General features: G+C 48.1%; 1 protein-coding gene across 2 annotated transcripts in view; it reads left to right on the top strand.

Moving 5' to 3' along the window:
- The window catches only part of GFRA4 (GDNF family receptor alpha 4), a 143,271-nt gene that overhangs the window by 107,503 nt on the left and 14,015 nt on the right, over positions 1–21,753 (top strand). For both annotated transcript variants that reach the window (XM_053402109.1, XM_053402108.1), the window contains exons 3-6: positions 13,750–13,830; positions 14,941–15,286; positions 16,956–17,065; positions 19,465–19,599. In XM_053402109.1, coding sequence (XP_053258084.1) covers positions 13,750–13,830; positions 14,941–15,286; positions 16,956–17,065; positions 19,465–19,599 — 672 coding nt within the window. The remainder of the gene's footprint in view (positions 1–13,749; positions 13,831–14,940; positions 15,287–16,955; positions 17,066–19,464; positions 19,600–21,753) is intronic.

Genomic DNA, 21,753 nt, shown 5'->3' with positions numbered 1-21,753 from the left:
AATAATTACCAGCCCTTCCATTAAAAGCAGTCAGTTCCCTGAAGCCTGCTGGAACAAGAAGGCCTTCAGCTGCCGGTGGAAGGGCAACAAGGAGGGAGCCAGTCTGGCCTCTCTAAGGAGGAAGAACCAAACTTGTCTGGGAGCCACCACCAAGAAGGTCCTTTCCTGAGTCCCCACCGACTGTGCCTGTGGGGGTGGGTGGGACTGAAAGAAGGGCTTCCCCTAAAGATCTAAAAACCCAGGCAGATTCATGTGAGGGAATACAGCCTTTCAGATAGCCTGGGCCCTTGCAAGCCAGAGGGGCAGCGGGGCTTTGTTGAGGCTGCTCAGCCTCCCCGCCTAACAGCTGGTGTGTGAGGTATCTCAGCAGTCACTTCCCCGTGTATCAACTGGGCAGCCTCAACCAAGCCCCACTGAGCCTTCAGCTCATGAAGAGACCTTCCCCATACATCCTCTCTGGCTCTGGGGAGGGTCTCCTCATGAGTCGCAAGGACTCTCCAGGGTGCTTCCCACTCCTGGGTTCCACTTCCAGGTTCCCAGAGCTGTGTACATGTGCGTTTGCACACAAGCGGGAAATTGCCAGTACTGTGTCCATTTTTGTTTCTGTCTCTAGCCGCCCCTGGCACATGGTTCCCAGGGACTTTGTCCAGGAGGGAATGCATCCTGCAGGCTGAGGGAAAGGGTTTCCTATCCCTGTTCCAAAAGGTGAACTGTCTGTGTGCATCTTGTCGCTAACAGCTGCAGATAAAGGTAAAAGGTAAAGGGACCCCAGACCATTAGGTCCAGTCGTGCCAACTCTGGGGTTGCAGCGCTCATCTCGCTTTACTGGCCGAGGGAGCCGGCGTACAGCTTCCGGGTCATGTGGCCAGCATGACTAAGCCGCTTCTGGCAAACCAGAGCAGCGCACGGAAATGCCGTTCACCTTCCCGCTGGAGTGGTACCTATTTATCTACTTGCACTTTGACGTGCTTTCGAACTGCTAGGTTGGCAGGGACTGAGCAGCAGGAGCTCACCCCGTCACGGGGATTCGAACCGCCAACCTTCTGATCGGCAAGTCCTAGGCTCAGTGGTTTAACCCACAGCACCAACCGCATCCCTACCAGCTGCAGATAGACTTCACCAAAAGTCTGACGGCCACTTTTGGGAAGCCCTCAAATCCAGGAGCCATTGCTGAATCTTACAGCAGATAATTCAATCCGAGAATTACAGGTGTAAAGAAAAGACTATCTTTTGTCTGGCCCCAGCCTGCCGCCAATCATTTTCAGTGAGTGGCCCTCCCCCACAGCTAGGAACAGAGGTAAATAATTATAGGAGGACAAATGCATGCAAATCTGCGGGGATTTTTTGGTTCCCTTCCTGCAGAGTAGACCCCTCCTGGCTCTCAGGATCGCCGCGGCTTATGTAAACTGCCTCTACAGACCATATAAATGTCAAAGCGCACACACCAGGCTCTTTTGTTTTTCGTATATTAAAAACTTGCTGAAAAAACTATTTACCTCCATAACACCCAGTGAGATGAGTGGCTACACTGGCACATTTTACGGTCCTTGGAGCAGATGAAAGGGGGAGCGACTGATTGAATATAATTAGCTTGATGTCTTCTGCGGGGAGTTATCTGCCAGGCTTGTGTGTCATTATCGCAGAGCTCCACTACAAAGGGCAGCCCACAAGGAGAAGATGTTGTGGTGTGTGTGCGTGGATTGCAAAGGCGCAGAGGCGCAAATGGATGTGGGCACATGCGCCGTCCAATGAAGTAAACGGAAGGAGATGGAAGGGGGTGAAGTCAGGGTGGGGAGACTTTAAGGCTGTGAGTTGAGCAACCAGCCGAGCGAGCAAACCCGCAGCAAGGTCAGCAAAGCAGTGAAGGACAGATCCATACTAGACGTTTAAAGCACATTCAATGCACATTTAAAGCACAACGTATCCTTCCATCAATGTATCCTGGGAACTGTAGCTTCCCACCCCCTCACAGAGCTACGGTTCCCAGGATTCTTTTGGGGAAACCACATGCATCACAAGGGGTTAGTCTAGAGGACCTTTGCAGGTCCCTTCCAAATCTGCAGTTCTATGAAATGTGCGGTCATGGACTGGTTGGATGCAAAGGAATGGTGGGAGGGAACCAGCTAGGGAACCACCAAGGGGAAGGCTCAGAGCCAAGGGTGGGGGTGGGACAATGATGAATGGTCAGAGGGAGAAGACTGAGAAGAGGAGGTGTCAGAAGCTGAAAGGGCAACAGGGCTTGGTGAGCTGGGAGAGTCTGTGGCAGAAAGCAGTCCCAAATCAGAGGCAGAGGCTGAAGCAGGAGAGGAGAGAGGAGAGAGGCAGAGATGAGTCTGACTGGTGCAGAGTCCCCCTCCTGCTGCGACAGGCTCCCAGAACCAAGAAGAGGCATGAAAAGGGCAGAGGAGAGGTTGGTTGGCTGCAGGCACGCAGTCTCCAATCGCTTGGGGGAAACCCTGGAGAGGAGCAAACTTAGATGGCTGTGGGGAGGCGGCGACTTTCCATCTCAGCAACTGATCCATAGGGCAAGACCTACTGGGGCAAGACCTGCTGTGCTCATTAGGCCTGACACTCAGCCAAGTCTGCGAAGTTTTTGCTAATAAAGAGTTAACTCCAGCTCTGAACAGTGTGATTTACTACCAGCTCGCTTCTGACATGTGTGATGGATGTACTTTAAATATATGGTGTGGGTCTGAGGGTAAAGGAAGGGAGCCATCTTCAGATCGGGAGCCACATTCCCTCCTGGGCAACCTTTTAGGGTCTGTATGCCCACAATGCACAGGGCCAGAGGTAAGAGTGGATTGCAGGTTACATTTCGTACCTTTGTACAGTAGGCTATGCTTGTCCAGAGGGTTCTGTGTACCACCCTCTTCATTCAAGCAAGCTGAAACAGGGGGCGGGGGAGGCCAAGAGGCAGAGCTGAATTTGGCTGGTGAAGAGTCACAGGTGTCTCCCCCTCCTACTGCAACAAGCTCCCCTCCCCACTGGTCTCCCAGGACCAGAAGAGGCATGAAAAGAGCAGAGGCGGCGTACACAGGCGCAGTCTCCGCTTGCTTGGAAGAAGCAAGCTCAAGAACACGCAAAATCATTTGGTGAGGGTTTGGGGCAGGGCCAAAGAGGGGTGTGGCCTATGGAAGGGGTGTGGCTTCTGCAGATATCCAAGGGCCAGTCAAAGAGAGACCTGGGGAGGTCCACATTAGGTGTCTGGGGCAGAGGTTCCCCACCCCTTGCACTACAATTGCCACCATCCCTGACCATTAGCTCTGCTGGCCTGGGACTGATGAGTGTCGGAAGTCCCACAACACCCAGTGAACCATATGCTCCCTGTCCCTGGACTACAAGAGGGACAGTGTTGCCTAATGGTTAGAGCGCTGGACTAGGGGCTGGGAAACCAGGGTTCAAATCCCCACTCAGCCACGAAGATTGCTGGGCAGCCTTGGGCCAGTCACTCACTCTTAGCCCAACCTCCCTGAGGATAGAAAGGAGAGGAGACAGAACTGTTTGCGCCAATTTGAGCTCCTTGGAGAAATGGTCAGAGGGAATTGAGTTTCGGAGGAAACTGAGCAGTGTTGAGGCTGTCCCAGTGGCAAGAGGCGAATGGGAGTACCAAGGAAGTACATCAACAATCAGCTGCTGGGCAGGGAGAATTGATTGAAACCAAACCCAGCCGTCATTATTTAGATCACCAAGCAGAAAGCCTTCATTTGCAATCATTGATTTTAATCCGTTTTTCCCCACGGGTGCCTCAGTTTCCCAACCATCCGGCTCCCACCCCCAAGGAAATGTGCATAGTGATTTGTTGATATAACCATTAAAAGCATGTTGATTTACAACCACGCTGAGTTTCTCCCTGCTTTCCACATATCTTTTCTCCTCGCTATGGCAGTAGCGTACTCCAGCAATATGCATTTATTTGAGCAATTATAGATTCCCCCCCTCTCCTTCTTTCCCCCGGTTTTTTTAATATATTTTTTAAGGAACTGCACAATTTTTACTGCTTCGGAAAACAGAGGATGGTAAATTGCTTATTGTTCAAAATAGCTCTGCCCCTGGTTTTGTGAGAGGGGAGAGATAAAATAGAAGGCTGAAGAAGCACTCTCATGGAAAATTATCAAAGAGAAAGCTGTGAAATCAATCCAACAATAAGGCTTTTTTTAAAAAAGAAAAGACACATGCAGCTTCCCCACTGAGAAAGCCTCTCAGACCTCATTTCCCTGGCAAGCCTGGTGCGCAGGCTGTAACCCCTCCTGGGCCCATGTTCAGATGACCTTCAGGTTAGACTACTGCAATGTAGGTTACGTGGGGCTGCCTTTGAAGACTGTCCAGAAAGCTCCGTTCGTCTAACATCAGTTGGATGCTTTAAGGATCGCCTGAACACTGGCGGCTGTTATGTATTGAGATGTCTCTGTTTGCCTGAGCTTCAGTCTGGACTAAGATCGTGAAGCTGAGGCTCCAAGACTTTGGCCACCTCATGAGAAGAGAAGACTCCCTGGAAAAGACCCTGATATTGGGAAAGATGGAGGGCACAAGGAGAAGGGGACAAGAGAGGACAAGATGGTGGGACAGTGTTCTCGAAGCTACCAGCATGAGTTTGACCAAACTGCGGGAAGCAGTGGAAGACAGGAGTGCCTGGCGTGCTCTGGTCCATGGGGTCACGAAGAGTCGGACACGACTAAATGACTAAACAACAACAACAAAGGATTCTCAGCCCCTATGTCCCGATTCGGTACATGATATCCAATCACAGAACATTTCAGGATTTGGGTCTCTGCCATTGGCCCTGAAACTCTGAGTTATGATTTGCAGCTTGGAAGTTTTGACAGCCAATCACGTTCGGAGTGGGAGTGGCCCAGGCCTTCAGAAATGTATATAAGCAGTTGCTTTGCCCCTGTTGTCTAGTTCTGTTAATTCAATAAAGTTCTTGCTGTTATTGCTGTGTCTTGCCTCGTGGGAACCCAACAGCACTTCAGTGGACATCACTGCCTACTGTGGGAGAGAGTTCCACAGTTTAACTCGGTGCTGCGTGAAGAACTTTTTTTTCTTTTTTTAAATTTTTATTTCAAAACCAAAAAAATTTACAAACATCAAATTCAAAATCCATATTCATTTTCTTACATAAGCCTATTACATAGATTACCTAAATTAAAATATATCTAATTGCTCCAGGCTTCCCTTTGCTATATGTAAATACAATGCAATTAACAAATTATATTATAAATGATATTATAGGTTTCCATATACCCCCCCACTCCCCTTCACCCATGTGTGATCTCAATATTTTACTTCTTCCATCTTGTTGTGTTGTTATAATTTAATAATTATTCAATCGATTCTATTATTATTTTCTTGCTTACCGCTGCACGTTTTACCCATTCTCTATTAATATTTCAATTCTGGAACCATGTTTTTTTCATTTATTCCTTCACTCCACCCCACTCTGAAGGACTTTTGTTTTATCTGCCTTAAATCTTCCAGGATTCAGGTTTATTGGAGGTCAACAAGTTCTAGCGTTAAGAGTTGCATTAATTTGTAGTAATACTGTTGTTGTTGTTTAGTCGTTTAGTCGTGTCTAGTAGGAGATGGGTGATTGACTCAATGGGTATGGTAAACCTGTTGACAACTGTTAACAACTACAGGAAAAAGCAAGGGATAGTATGCAGATGACCAAAAATAGCTTTAGCATATGCAATGAGACAATAATCCAATATCTCTATTCAGACCAGGTCTCTCCATAGTTTTCAGTTTAGTGTTGTTGTTGTTTAGTCGTGTCCGGCGCTTCGTGACCCCACAGACCAGAGCATGCCAGGCACTCCTGTCTTCCACTGCCTCCCGCAGTTTGGTCAAACTCATGCTGGTAGCTTCGAGAACACCGTCCAACCATCTTGTCCTCTGTCGTCCCCTTCTCCTTGTGCCCTCCATCTTTCCCCACATCAGGGTCTTTTCCAGGGAGTCTTCTCTTCTCATGAGGTGGCCAAAGTCTTGGAGCCTCAGCTTCAGGATCTGTCCTTCCAGTGAGCACTCAGGGCTGATTTCCTTCAGAATGGAGAGGTTTGATGGAGAGGTCCATGGGAAGGACAGATCCTCTTAAGAGTCTCCCCAGCACCATAATTCAAAAGCATCAATTCTTCGGCGATCAGCCTTCTTTATGATCCAGCTCTCACTTCCATACATCACTACTGGGAAAACCATAGCTTTAACTATACGGACCTTTGTTGGCAAGGTGATGTCGTACATTGATCAATTCTACCCAAACCTGCACATTGCTTCTATAAAGGAAAGTTCAGTGGGGAGACTGACAAATAACTGAATAACTGAAGACATCGTCAAGGTTTCAACTTTCCATGATATAAGCAAGCATCGGGGAGGCTGCAGATCTCATGTTAAAGGTGCCTTTCATTCGCCTTGATCTCTCCGTGGCTTTCAGTACTATTGACCACAGTTTCCTTCTGGGGCATCTCAGTGAAGATCGCAGAATCTTAGAGTTGGAAGGGACCCAATGGTCATCTAGTCCAACCCCCTGCGATGCAGGAATCTCAGCTAAAGCGTCCATGGCTGATCCACCCTCTGCAAGGAAGGCGAACCCACCACCTCTTGTGAGAGTCTGTTCCACTGCTGAACAGCTCTTACTGTCAAAAAGTTTCCCCAGCTATTTAGTCAGAATCTCCTTTCTTGAAGCTAATGGTTCGAGTTCTACCCTCCAGAGCAGGAGAGAACAAGCATGCTCCTTCTTCTATGTGACAGCCCTTAAGATATGTCACATGGAAGGAGTGGGTTGGTGGCTCTCCACCTTGATGGTTCCACTCCTACTTCCAGGTCCATTTCCAGAAAGGAGTCATGGGAGGCGACTGTTCGGCACCATGGGAGGTGTCCTGCAGTGTCCACAGGGTTCCACCTTGTCCCCCATGCCGTTTAGCATTTATGTGAAGCCTCTGAGATCTGCCATCAGATCTGGAGTGATGTGCCACCAATCTGCAGTTGACTCCCAATTCGGTCGCTCTGCTCCATCTGAATCAGGAGAGGAGGTTGAGTGCATGGATGCTCTGATGATTTCAGTGTGCGCCAACGAACTAAGCCCTATTCCTCCAAAGGCAGAGGTGTTATGCGTCCCAGGTTTTCACACCTGGGAGGTTGCATTCACATGGAAGGAGCAGGGGGTGCTGCTGGATTCAACACTGTCTCAGGGGGTTCAAGTGGCCTCAGTGATGAGGAGTTGCCTTTTTCTTTTCTTTTTTTTAAATAATTCTTATTGAATGATTTTATGTTACAAAAAACAATACAACCATACTACCACTAAATATAATTAAGAAATAAAAATTACATACATCAATATTTACTTTGTTATTTGTTATTTACCATCTTATTTCCTCCCAAACGTTCCATACAAAAACACACATATGTGCAGACACCCACACACCCACACACAAAATGATAATAATGAAAGTAAATATTTTCCCCTTTTATTTTCCAAAATCTTTTCTTCAACTTTGACTTCCTGTCAAGTCCCTTTGCATATATTTTATCTTACAATCAAATGTACACAAAACAATTAACCTTTCTATATAAATTTTCCAGTACATTCTGAAAACATAATAAATTCTTAATTGTTGTCCACCTCCTTTTAGTTCCTTTATCACTCGAATGCTAGCACGGAGTCAAAACTATTATTGTATTTTTGAACATATCTTCTATAACCATCCCATTTTTCTGCCGCCTTTTTCACTAGTTACGGCTCCTTTTGGACAGAGATGACTTGGGGGCTGTCCTTGAAGATGACTTCAACTGGTCCAAAAGGCAGCAGCCAGATTGCTGGTTGGGGTTTGTGATGGGATGGTGAGCTGCTTGTGCGTAAAATCCTAGTCCCTCAGAGTTTGGCTAAGTCCACAAACCTCTGTCTGTGACGGAGCTCCTTAAGCATGGCTCCATCAGTCGCTCGTTGAATCGGACAGTGGGCGTTTACGGAACTTCTTCCAGCATAAAAGCTCCTTAACGGAAACGCGTCTTCTGGACTCTCGGCGTGACAGTTTCCGCCGAGGAGTGGGTGTCCCTACAGGAGGTCCTGAAATCTCCCCGCTGCTCCCGCTTGAAGTGTCTCTGAGCCCTCCCTCCGACTCACTTTCCCTTGGAACTCCACTTCTCCCCCTGCTGGTCCCCTCCTCAGCTGAATGGTCTCTCTCACCCTCCGTGAGCCCTTTCACCTCCTGCGTCTCAGATGGCAGTTCCCTGACATCCACCTCCCCTCCAGGGCCCCCTTCACCCCCTTCCCTCCCCTCCTCTGCGGGAGGCGAGGGAGCAAAACCCCTGAAGGAACCTCCCTCATCTTCCGAAGTTTCGAACACTTCCCTCCACCTCTTGCTGTTTCCGGTTTCCAAGTACTCCTCCTCATCGGAGTCTGTTCCTCCTTCCAACTCCGATTCCCTGAATCCTTCCAGTTCCTCCTCATCGTCGGTGGTGCCAAAGTACTCCCTCCGGAACCTCGCTACTGGCTGAGGTTTCCTGGGGAACCTTTGGTGGAACGTTTCGATCAAGACTTCGTCACGGACCTCCTCTGCCGTCACCCAGGTGTTTTCCGACTCCGGTTCCTCTTCCCACGCGACCAAATACTCCACCTGATTACCCTTCCACCTGGAGTCGATGATTTCCGCCACATGGTTGCTGCTTTCCCTTTCTTCTATGGCTGGCCCCCGTGTGGATACCCCTTCACCTTCCCCCCTATATGGTGACAGTAATGACCTGTGGAATACTGGGTGCAGTTTCATGTGGTTCGGTAACCGGAGTCTGAAAGCCACTGGGTTGACCTGTTGGATGACCTCAAATGGTCCCAATCTTTTGGGTCTCAATTTCTTGCAACCCCCCTTGAACGGCAACCCTTGGGTTGATAGCCAGACCTGACTCCCCACCCTAATGGTTTCACCTTCCCTTCTGCTCTTGTCTGCCTGCCTCTTATATTCTTCTTTGGCCCTTTCTAAGTTGAGTTGGAGTTGACGATGGATCGCTTCCATTTCTTCTACAAAATGTTCAGCGGCCGGGACACTCCATCTCTCCCCTCCTCCCCCTGGAAACGCCCTGGGGTGGTACCCATAATTAGCCAAAAAGGGGCTCATCCCGGTGGACACATTCTCTGCATTATTGTAAGCAAATTCCGCTAGCGCCAACTTTTCGACCCAATCGTTCTCTCTGTCATTGACATAACACCTCAGGTATTGTTGGAGGATACCGTTTGCCCTCTCCGCCTGCCCATTGGTCTCAGGGTGCCTGGCAGTCGAAAAGTTGACCTCTACGTGCAACAAGCTCATAAGTTTCCTCCAGAATCTGGACGTGAACTGTTTCCCTCTGTCGGAGACCACCCTCAAGGGGGCGCCATGCAGCCTAAAAATATGTTCTACAAACAATTTCGCTGTCTCTTCCGCCGTGACTGCATGTGAGCAAGCTACAAAGTGACCCATCTTAGTTAACAGGTCTACTACGACTAGTATGGCGGTTTTCCCCTGGGATTTAGGCAGATCAGTCATAAAATCTATCGATACCGCCTCCCACGGTCGTTCTGGTGTGGGTAACGGTTCTAATAACCCCGCTGGTGCCCGCCTTTCTCCTTTGGCTCTCTGGCATTGGTCACACCTTCTCACATACTCCCGTACATCCTCCCTCACCTTGGGCCACCAAAACTCCCTGGTCACCAACCACATGGTCTTGTGTTGCCCAAAATGCCCCACTGTGGGATTGTCGTGCAGCTGTTTGAGTACTCCCCCCCTCAATTCCCCTTCGGGTATATATAGTGCCCCTTTGTAATACAATGCCCCGTTTCTTTCTTCAAAACCTCCGGGGTCTTCTCCCTCTCTCCTTAAACCTCTGAGCTTATCCTGGGCGTATTCATCATTTACCGTTCCCTCTACCAGTTCTCTTTGCCCCACCCAGGCCGCCCCACACACCCAGTGATCCTCTGGGATAATATGTCTCTCTTCAGGCGCTCCCTCCCCCTCCAAATATTCAGGTTTGCGAGAGAGAGCGTCCGCTCTGATGTTTTCTGGACCTGGCACATAGCAGATTTCAAAATGGAATTTGGAGAACTCCTGGGCCCATCTCACTTGTCGTTGGTTGAGCACTCGTGCCGTTCTCCAATACTCCAAATTCTTGTGGTCCGTACACACTTGCACCTTATGCTGTGCGCCAATTAGTAAGTGTCTCCATCTCCGGAACGCTTCGTGAATGGCGAGTAGTTCTCGGTCATATACGGTGTAGTTCCTCTCGGATTTGTTCAGCTTACGCGAAAAGAAGGCACACGGTCTCCATTCCGACTTATTGCTCCCTGGCTGAAGCAGCACCGCCCCCACCGCCCGGTCTGAGGCATCAGTTTCCACTCTCATGGGTTTTTGTAAATCCACATGCAGGAGCTGTTCTTCCGAAGCGAATGCCCTTTTCAATTCCTCAAATGCTTGCTCCGCCTCCGCCGTCCAAACGAATTTCTTCTTGCTGCTTAGACAGTCCGTGATGGGAGCCGTTAAGTGGGCAAAGTTCTTGATGAATTTACGGTAAAAGTTCCCAAACCCTAAGAACCTTTGCACATCCTTTTTCGTTTTCGGTGTCTTCCATTCCAGCACCGCCTGGACCTTGCCTGGATCCATGGCTAATCCCTTGTCTGATAAGCGGTACCCCAGGAATTCCACCTCCTTGGTGTGAAACTGACACTTCTCCAATTTCACCCACAGCTGGTTTGCTTGCAGCTGGCTCAGCACTTCCCTGACATCCTTTACATGCTGCTCCTCATTCTCTGAATATATCAGCACGTCATCGAGGAAGGCCACGCAATTCTTGTAGAGCAAAGGTCCCAGGACATGGTTCATGAGCGATTAAAACAGGCGGAGCCTGATTGCAATCCGAATGGCATAACGAGATATTCAAAAGCCCCCAAAGGGGTGAACATGGTGGTTTTCCATTCATCCCCTTTCTTTATTCGTATCAGATATATGCCCCTCTCAGGTCCAGTTTCGTGAATATCTTTCCCTTCCTCACCCTGGTCAAAATGTCATCAATCCTGGGCATGGGGAAAGTCACTGGTTCTGACACGGCATTTAGCCGCCGGTAGTCCACTACAAGCCTAGGTTTATCCGTGTTTTTTTTGTCCACAAAAAACACTGGGCTCCCCCCCACCGCTCTGGACTCTCTGATGAAGCCCCTCTTCAGGTTTTTATCAATAAACTCCCTTAACTCCTGCATTTCCCTGTCTGACATGGCGTACAGCTTGCCCACGGGGAGCTGGGCCCCAGGGACCAGGTTAATTTGGCAGTCAAAGTCTCTATGCGGTGGTAGTTTATCTGCTTCCCTTTCGCTGAAGACCTTGCTCAGGTCAGCGTATTGTTTGGGCACCTTCCCTTTGTCCGCCACTTCCGTCCCTGCTAGAAAGGCTTTTGCCCCTTCTGGCACCTTTCCCTCTCTGCAGTGTTCCAGGCAATGTGCTGACCCAAAGGAGACCACTCTCTGATGCCAGCCCACTAGCGGGTCATGCAATGCTAGCCAGCTCATTCCCAAAATGACGGGAGCCCCTCCCAGGGTGGCCACATTGAACGCTATCCTTTCGGTGTGCCTGGCCACCCTCATAACCATTGGGACGGTCTGTAGGCTAACTTCTCCTCCCAACAGCTCCCTCCCATCGATCGTGGTCACCTGCAGGGGGTTGCTTAAAGGGAGTGTCTGTATCTGGTGTTCAGCTGCAAACTCCTTACTCATAAAATTACAGGAGCTGCCTGAGTCCAACAGCGCCTTTGTCTTTAGTGGGTATCCGTTTGCCAGCTCTAGCAACACCTCTATTACTAGGGCTGGTCTTGGAGGTTCCGGAGTGGGCACTTTTACTGCTCCTTGGCCTGGCTGCAGTGCCCTGACGGTGGCAGCCAGGCGTTGGCTTTTACTGGCTCCTGGACTCCCTCCTCCTTCCCCCCAACAGCTCCCGCCATCCCTTGCCATTCCTTTCTTTGCGGGCAGACTCTGGCAAAGTGACCTGGCTGCTGGCAGAGATAACATTTCTTGGCGCTCTTTCCCTCCTTCTTCCTCCCTTCACTGGGATTTGAAACTGCGCGCGCGCGCGCTGTTCCAACTTCCATCGGCTCTCCTGGCGGGAAACTTGGCTCTGGAATCTCTGGAATGCGGAAATCCCTCCAACGCTCTCCTTTCCCCTCCCGCTTCTCCAAGGCTCTTGCCTCCTGGCGCGCTCCAATGGTCAGCGCTGATTTGGTCAGCTGGTCCATAGACTCCGCCCTGGGCGCCCGGGAAAGTTCGTCTTTCACCGCCGAAGAAAGCACCTCTTCAAAGAGCATTTGAATGGGTTCCGCCGATAGGTCCCATCCCAATTTATGTATCAACATTGTAAACTCAGTCCAGTACTCACGAACCGATCGGCTCCCCTGTTTGCAAGCCATCAATTGTCTGCGCACCAGTCCCTGTTCAATCTCGCTGGAAAACATCAAATCCATGGCGCGAAAAAACTTCCTCGTGTCCTTCAGCATTTCACTATTCCCTGCCATCAGGGGTCTAACCCAGTCTCTCGCCCCCCCTTCGAGATGGCCAATCACAAACGCCACTCGCGATGCCTCATCGGGAAAGTCGTTAAACTGCAGTTCGAGAGCATACTGCATCTCTGTCCTAAAGGCTTGGTAGTTCCTGGGGTCCCCCCCAAACTTCTGCACCAATCCTGGCATCTTTCTTGCTAGTGTAGCGCCTTTTGCCTTTTCTGCATCCTGCGCCCTCCTTTCTTCTAGCCTCGCCGTTTGCAGTGCTAGCTGGACTTCCAACCCCCTGTACCTTTCTTCCAGGCTTGGACCCTCTCCAGCTCCTCCTGCTCCCCCGGCTCCGGCTGGGTTGCTCATGATGCCTCTCTGCACAAGCTGCTTTCAGGGACTGTCCAATTGCTGTGATGGGATGGTGAGCTGCTTGTGCGTAAAATCCTAGTCCCTCAGAGTTTGGCTAAGTCCACAAACCTCTGTCTGTGACGGAGCTCCTTAAGCATGGCTCCATCAGTCGCTCGTTGAATCGGACAGTGGGCGTTTACGGAACTTCTTCCAGCATAAAAGCTCCTTAACGGAAACGCGTCTTCTGGACTCTCGGCGTGACAGTTTCCGCCGAGGAGTGGGTGTCCCTATAGGAGGTCCTGAAACCTCCCCACTGTTCTCGCTTGAAGTGTCTCTGAGCCCTCCCTCCGACTCACTTTCCCTTGGAACTCCACTTCTCCCCCTGCTGGTTCCCTCCTCAGCTGAATGGTCTCTCTCACCCTCCGTGAGCCCTTTCACCTCCTGCGTCTCAGATGGCAGTTCCCTGACAGGGTTCTATAGACATCTCATATAACCTGCTTTAAAACAGCTGCACTGTTCATTCCTTGGTCCTCACAAAGCCCTAAACAACTCAGGACCCAAATATCTGAAAGACCACCTCCTTCCCATCAGACCACCTTGGGTGCTGAGATTGGTAGGGGGCCCTCTTGGTAGCTCCTCCACCCTCAGAGGTTCAGGGTGGGGTGGGGTGGGACAGGGTCTTCCATGTGGTGGCTCCTAAACTGTGAAACTCCCTCCCCACAGAGGTGCATCTGGTGCCCTCACCATACAGCTTTCGGAGAACGCCAAAGACACGCCTCTTTCTCCCCTGGCCTTTGACACTTGAGATGTATATTTTCAGACGTGCCTTGTTTTTGTGATTATAAATTGTTCTGAGCTGTGTCTTTCTGCAGTGGTATTTTCCTCCTGTGACATCGATTTCTGTCTTCCTTAGGCATGAACGTCATGGAGAGTTCCCCTTACGAACCCTTTGTGAGGGGCTTTGACTACGTCCGATTGGCTTCCATCACTGCAGGTATGTCTTCGCAGGGATGTTCCCCTTGTCCCAAGCACCAGGCAGTCTCTTAGAAGTGGCAGGGAAATGGACTTCAGCTCCCTTGTGATTCCAGGAAGTCTCTCTCCAAACTCCAAGCAAAGCCTTTTCACTTCCCTGAACTGTTTTGATTTCTGCCCATGCTGACATAAGCAGGAGAATCAAATGTTTTCTGCTCCTTCCTTCTTTCTCAGAGTTCCTCCAGAGGCCACCTTGTTTTTCCACCAGTGGCCAGTTCTGTGGGAATGTTCAGGGAGGCAGGAGAAGATATATTGTTTATTCATATCCTTCCTAACTTGCGCTGGCAAGTTCCTTAGCAGAGTTTCACATTCCCCTTTTAAACGCACAGCAGATAGCTGGTTGTAGGCTCATGTAAGCCTCTCACTATTATATACAATTCAGTATTGAATTGTATATTCCTGGTAAGTTCCATTTTCCCCCCTTAAAAAAATAAAAAAAGTCTTGTGTAAAGTATATAAATATAAATATATGAACACCGGTGTCCCAGGTCCTAGTCTGACTCTCTAACCATGACACCATACTATTGGGATACTCAAGTTTGAATCTTGAGGGTGGTAAAGGTAAAGGGACCCCTGACCGTTAGGTCCAGTTGCAGACAACTCTGGGGTTGCGGCGCTCATCTCGCTTTACTGGCCGAGGGAGCCAGCGTACAGCTTCTGGGTCATGTGGCCAGCATGACTAAGCCACTTCTGGTGAACCAGAGCAGCGCACAGAGATGCTGTTTACCTTCCCGCCGGAGCAGTACCTATTTATCTACTTGCACTTGACATACTTTCGAACTGCTAGGTTGGCAGGAGCAGGGACCGAACAACAGGCGCTCACCCCATCACGGGGATTTGAACTACTGACCTTCTGATCAGCAAGACCTAGGCTTTGTGGTTTAGACCACAGCACCACCTGCGTCCCTTATAGGGTGGTATATCAATTTTTTATTATTATTATTATTATTATTATTATTATTATTAGTTAAGCCATAGAAGTATAGTATCATAGAGTTGAAAGGGTCTTCCAGCCCACCCCCACCCCAATGCCAGGATGGGCATTTTGGACTGGCGTCTCTCTGCCTCGCAGGCTCCGAGAACGAGGTCACCCAGGTGAATCGCTGCTTGGATGCTGCCAAGGCCTGCAACGTGGACGAGGTTTGCCAGCGCCTTCGGACCGAGTACGTCTCCTCCTGCATCCGCCGCACAGCCCGGGCGGACACTTGCAACCGCTCCAAGTGCCACAAGGCCTTGCGGAAGTTCTTTGACCGCGTCCCCCCCGAGTACACACACGAGCTGCTCTTCTGCCCCTGCGACGACACGGCCTGCGCGGAGAGGCGCAGGCAGACCATCGTGCCCACCTGCTCCTATGAGGCCAAGGAGAGACCCAACTGCTTGGCGCCCCTCGACTCCTGCCGGGTGAACTACGTCTGCAGGTACGTTGCGTTTCGCGCCCCGTTGCCACTGCAAAGTGGAACTCTGTTTCTGTGGTTCATTTTGCATACCGTACACCCCTGCATATCTTACATGAACTAAACCATCCAGTAATCCATCCTTACATCCATCAAATCTTATTCACACTGTTGAATTTATCTCAATGCTTCTGGCATTTTTGAATGAACACAATTTTCACCCATATATTCAGTAAACATTTTCCAGTCTTCTTTAAACGTGCATTCTTCTCGTTCTGTTAGTCTATATGTTAAATCTGCAAGCTGCACGTATTCCATCAGTTTAAGTTGCCATTCTTCTTTCTTGCTCGTTTTCCATTTTGGGGCTAATGAAACACAGGCCACAGTAGTAGCATACATAAATAGTCTTTTTTGATGTCTGGGAATTTCCCTCTGAATTATCCCCAACAAAAAGCGCTCTGGTTTTTTTGGAAAGATAAACATTTTTTTCAATTCATTTTATATCATTTCCCAATATTCTTTTACCCTTTTACACTTCCATCACATATGATAAAATGTACCCTCAACCTCTTCACATCTCCAGCACTTAACTGATTCGGACTTATATATTTGAGTAAGTTTACTCGGAGTTAAATACCATCTGTAAATCATTTTCAGGTAGTTTCATGGTATGCAAAATGAACCACGGAAAGAGAAGAGGGGAAGTTGTTGATTTAAGGTTGTTTAAATGAATATTTTGAAATGCAATTTAGAAAATTTAATAAAATTATATTTATATAGGAAAGTGGAACTCTGGAGCCTGAGGTTAAAAAAGAAAGCCTGTCTCTTTTCCCCTTATAGAGGTGATGGAAAAGAGGCCACAGCCTGGGGTTTCTTTTTCATGCACCCAGCCCCTTGGTGCAGAGCAAGCGTCCAGTTTGATGTGCTTAAGAACCACGGTGCTGGCGATCAGGTCCAGCTCACTGTTAGTCCCAGGCATCAGCAGAGAAAGTAAAAAATAAAAATGTTCTTTTGTCCTTTGTTTTGCACAGAGAGAGCGAGAGAAGCCTTTGATTGGGATGCCCTTGGTCCAGAGCAGGCTTGAGTTATCTGTACGTGGAAATAGACCAATGGGACCCCTTGTCTTTGCTGGAGCTGCAACGTGGTGTCAGAAAAGTACGACACCCTTGTGTTTGTGCGTGTGGAAACTCTGCTTGAGTTTGGGGCGAAAGCTGCACAGCATCTTTCTCCCTTGACATTGGTGCTTAGCAGTGCCACTGGAGCTCACAGGAAATAGAGAGATAGAGAGATAGATCAGTTACCTTCTGAACGCATGCATTAAAAAAAAAAATTGTGTCCATAGTGAATAATGAGAAGCAGGAGCAGGAACCAGGACGTATCCAAGGTGACATGATTCTGAACGCCAGCAGCTGGGGATCACAAGTGGGGAATCATAGAACTGTTGGAAGGGATCCCAAGGATCATAGAACTGTTGGAAGGGATCCCAAGGATCATAGAACTGTTGGAAGGGATCCCAAGGATCTTCTCGTCCAACCCCCTGCAAGGCAAGAATCTTATAGCCCTTGCTGAAAGGCATGGCAGTGAAAAACATCTGGAGGGCATCAGGCTGGGAAAGGCTGCCTTGTCGAGGGTCTGCTTTTGATATGAGCATGTCAGATTGCAAATAACTTCTCCCCTTTTGCCTCTCTCCCAGATCCCGTTACGCTGAGTTCCAGTTCAACTGCCAATCCTCAGCGCAGTCTGCGACAGGGTGCCAGAGGGAAAATTACGCTGCCTGTCTGCTGGCCTATACTGGGATCATAGGTACATACCGGGGGTTTGCTTAAATTTTGCTTGTTTTCAGCCGCCCAGAAAAATCGCTGCCATGTTAATTCAAACATTGCTCCATTGACGATTCCTCCATGCTGAAAATTACAGCCCTAACTGGCACAGAATGTGAACGGAAACCCAGGGTCCTTTGAAACATTGCAAAGCATCAGATCATGTGTAGCTTAATGCCAGTGTGGTGTAGTGGTTAAGAGCGGTGGACTTGTAATCCGGTGAACCGGGTTCGCTTCCCCGCTCCTCCACATGCAGCTGCTGGGTGACCTTGGGCTAGTCACACTTCTCTGAAGTCTCTCAGCCTCACTCACCTCACAGAGTGTTTGTTGTGGGGGAGGAAGGGAAAGGAGAATGTTAGCCGCTTTGAGACTCCCAAGGGTAGTGATAAAGCGGGATATCAAATCCAAACTCTTCTTGATGCTTAAAATAAAAGATAGCAGCAGCAGCATTTTACTTAAAACCCACAGTTGTAGAAGAAGAAGAAGAGTTTGGATTTGATATCCCGCTTTATCACTACCCTAAGGAGTCTCAAAGCGGCTAACATTCTCCTTTCCCTTCCTCCCCCACAACAAACACTCTGTGAGGTGAGTGGGGCTGAGAGACTTCAGAGAAGTGTGACAGGCCCAAGGTCACCCAGCAGCTGCATGTGGAGGAGCAGGGAAGCGAACCCGGTTCACCAGATTACGAGTCCACTGCTCTTAACCACTACACCACACTGGCTCTTTTTATTCTGTTGTTGACTGCAACAATATACCCATCTCAACCTTTTAAGAGGTTTATCCACACTTTTGCTTGACCCATATTTTGATCATATTATTTACCAATTAATTACCCCAAGTCCAAGAGTTTCCTCTTTGTTCTGTGATTGTGCCTTGTGAAAATCCTGTCTTACCCGCTGAACTGAACCACATTTAAACAAAAGCTCTTGGATTTTCCACGCATCTGGTGCTTTTAAGAAAATTGCCAAGTCCCTTTGGCCACATAGACACCCCAGGCATTGACAGCAACATGATGGCATTTTAAAAATTCATGGCTTTCCTCAAAGAATTCTGGGAGCTGTAGTCTGTTGAGGGTGCTGAGGGTTGCTAGGATACCCCCCCCTGTTCCCTTTCCAGAACTACAATTCCCAGAGCTCCCTGGGAAGAGGGATGGATTGTGAAACCACTCTGGGAATTGTAGCTCTGGAAGGGGAATGACAACTCTCAGCGCCCTGAAACTACAGCTCCCAGAATTCTTTGGACTGTTCCAAGTGCATGATATGAATATGGGCGTTTTTATCTGGAGCAGCTATTCCTTTTATTTATTTATATATATATATATATATATATATATATATATATATATATATATATATATATTATTAATTTACAACAAAAACATACAACAGTTTCACATCCAATTTTTTCACAAAATATTTCTTTCCTGGACTTCCTTCAGCTTTTCCGTAAATCGTCCATAGTCATTATTTAAGTTACGCATTCCTTAAGTTTGTATTGTCATTATTTAATCCTTTCCCTTTCTATTCCCTTTTAACAATACTTCTCAAATTTCACAGTGCTTCTTTAAATCCCTCTAGCGTTATCTGTCCCTCACATTCTGTACTCACATTCACATACCACATTCCAGGTATTCCGCAAATTTCCCCCAGTCCTCGATGAACTTTTGGTCTCTTAAGTATCTGATCTTCCCAGTCAATTTGTCCAACTCAGCATAGTCTAACAGCTTCATTCTCCATTCTTCCATCGTCGGTATTTCCTCTTGTTTCCACTTCTGAGCCAGTAATACTCTTGCCGCTGTAACTGCACATTGAAAAAATTTACAGTCCTTTCTCTTTATCTCGTTTCCTAATATCCCTAACAGAAAGGCCTCTGGTTTCTTTATAAATGTGTATTTTAATATCTTCTTCAATTCATTATATATCATTTCCCGGAAGCCTTTCACTTTCTTACATTCCCACCACATATAGTAAAAAGAGCCTTCTTTATCTCTACATTTCCAACATTTATTACATGTCTTATACATTTTCGCTAGTTTAACCGGGGTTATATACCATCTATAGAACATTTTCATAACATTTTCTTTTAACATCATACAAGCTGTAAATTTTAAATTCTCCTTCCATAGTCTTTCCCAGTCTTCAAATTGTATATTATAACCAAAGTCTCTTGCCCAATGTATCATTACCGACTTAACTTCCTCATCTTTCAAATTCCAATCTAACAACAACTTATACATTTTAGATAGAATTTTAAAATCATTGTTTATTATTTCCTGACCTGTTGCCAGAGTTTGACATAGGATTGGGTTTTGTCCTCCATCATCAACAAATATTCTCTCTCCCTCTCTCCCTATTTCCCACTCCCCATTCCACCTCCTGGCAGGTAGTCCCATCACCCCAAACTACATTGACAACTCGACTTCAAACATTGCACCCTGGTGTACGTGCAACGCTAGCGGGAACAGGCAGGAGGAATGCGAGAACTTCCTACACCTCTTCACAAAGAATCTCTGCCTCCGTAAGTATAGGCTTGCCATACGGCAGGAAAATTCCTGACGTATACTGTTTTTTTGGGTGTAAAAATGGCATCAGGGTAGGGGGCATTTTGCTGAAGCGTCAAAATGTCAGGGGAAACCTGACATTTCAGGGAGTTCCCTCCCAAAAAAACTGAACAATTTTGTTTTTGGTTTTTCAAAATTGTTTCCATTTGATTTTTACAAATTCATTCACGCAGGTAATATTATAACAAATAATAAACATTGCACAAAATTATTCCAAAACTCCAGACTTCCCTCCTCCCCTCTGTGGGTTCTTTAAGTAGAATTTTTAACTGCACATCTGTCTAATTCATGGGTAGGTAAACTAAGGCCTGGGGGCCGGATCCAGCCCAATCGCCTTCTCAATCCGGCCCACGGACAGTCCAGGAATCAGCGTGTTTTTACATGAGTAGAATGTGTGTTTTTATTTAAAATGCATCTCTGGGTTATTTGTGGGGCATAGGAATCCATTCATACAGTATATATATCCTCCTGATTTCTGACTTTCCCAGTTAATCTTGCCATCTCTGCATGGTCCAATAATTTCACCTGCTGGTCTGCCCTGGTGGGTATCTTGTCATCCTTTCAGCTCTGGGCAAGAAAAGCTAAACTATTGTGGTGGTTTCCTAAAATAAATAAATCGCTTTTTGAAATATGGGAACCCGACGGTTCTCCCAAGCACCAGAGTTGGGGGACGGGGTGTCCCCTTCCTTCTCTCCCATGCCCAAAACCAGGGTCACCTCTGAGTAAGGAGAATCCTTCTGCTGCAAAACGGATGTCTCAGTCCTTGAGAGTGGCGTGAGGAGGAGGAGGTGAAGCGGGCAGCCAGGCCTTTCAAATGTCAGAAGGAGGGAAGAAAAATCTCTGGCAGGTTGAGCACGTCAAGACTCATCAGCGTCCTGAAAAGGACGCGAGGCTGTCGAGACTCAAGGAGATCTGACAAGAGCGGACCTTGCAACAGATTGGATCTCGGCGGCTGCTAAGGACGGAGCGTCTCCACTTTACGAGAACGCTCTGACAAGGGCAGGCCTCATGGCCTTGAGGGTGCTAACTTCGCCAGCACAGCGGCCAGACATTCAGTGCCTGGCTTCTCTGAGCCTCTTTAGATGGTGGGAAGAGGGCAGCAATAGGTCAGGAAAAGCATTGCCTTCGTTTAGCATCTCCTGCACACCTGAGTTCAACTACCGCATTGTTACAATGGGATTCCTTTATGGCATATCTCAGCCACAGATGCTTACATTTTAACGTTTCTGTCAGGGAACTGCCATCGGAGCCTAGAGTGGAGGTAAGGCTCCCTAACTATGCAGGAGAAGGGACCAGCAGGGAGAGAGAGCAAGCTTCCTTGGAGGAAGGAAATAGGAGGGACACCAGGAAGAAAGAGGAGGCTGCGGAGGGAGGGCTCCGAGACTCTTCCACAGAGAGCAGCGGGGAGAGCCCCGGACCTCCGTTGGGCACGCCCACTCTGCGCAGGAGACTTCCGTGCAGGGAGGCTAGGCGGAGACTTGGGGTGAAAGAATTTTTATGCTGGAAGAAGTTCAGAAAACGCCCACTGACGGATTCTGCCAGTGACTGACACAGCCATGGAGAAAGGGCTGTCCAGCCAGGGAAAGGTTTAGCCAGGCAACGTTGCCTAGAGCTGCAGCACCCTTTACGCACAAGCAACCCCAATTCCCTTTACAGTTTCAATGGGATGGCATTATTGCATTTCTTCATTGCAGCTTTTAACTATGCATGTGTATATTTTACTCATTCTTATTTGCTGTTGCTATTTATTGAAGTTCTATATCCATACGCATGCCCATAGATCTCAGGAGGTGAAGCTGAGGACACATAGTAGAAGAAGGAATTGCCCTCAGGGCCTGTCAGAGACCGTGCTGAGGAGGGCTGCACTGAGGAGAAATGGTGGGAGACACCCATTCCCCCCGCTCCTGATCCGGACCCTGAAACTTCCCAGGAGCAGGAAGGCAGTATAATTATATAATAATAATAATTTATTATTTATACCCCGCCCATCTGGCTGAGTTTCCCCAGACACTCTGAGCAGCTCCCAATCGAGTGTTAAAAACAATACAGCATTAAATATTAAAAACTTCCCTAAACAGGGCTGCCTTCAGATGTCTTTTAAAGATAAAATA

Source organism: Podarcis raffonei, chromosome 9 (assembly GCF_027172205.1).
Source record: "Podarcis raffonei isolate rPodRaf1 chromosome 9, rPodRaf1.pri, whole genome shotgun sequence".
In the NCBI taxonomy this organism is placed as follows: domain Eukaryota; kingdom Metazoa; phylum Chordata; class Lepidosauria; order Squamata; family Lacertidae; genus Podarcis; species Podarcis raffonei.
The sequence above is the reverse complement of the archived record's forward strand: the minus strand, read 5'-3'. Positions and strand labels throughout refer to the sequence as shown.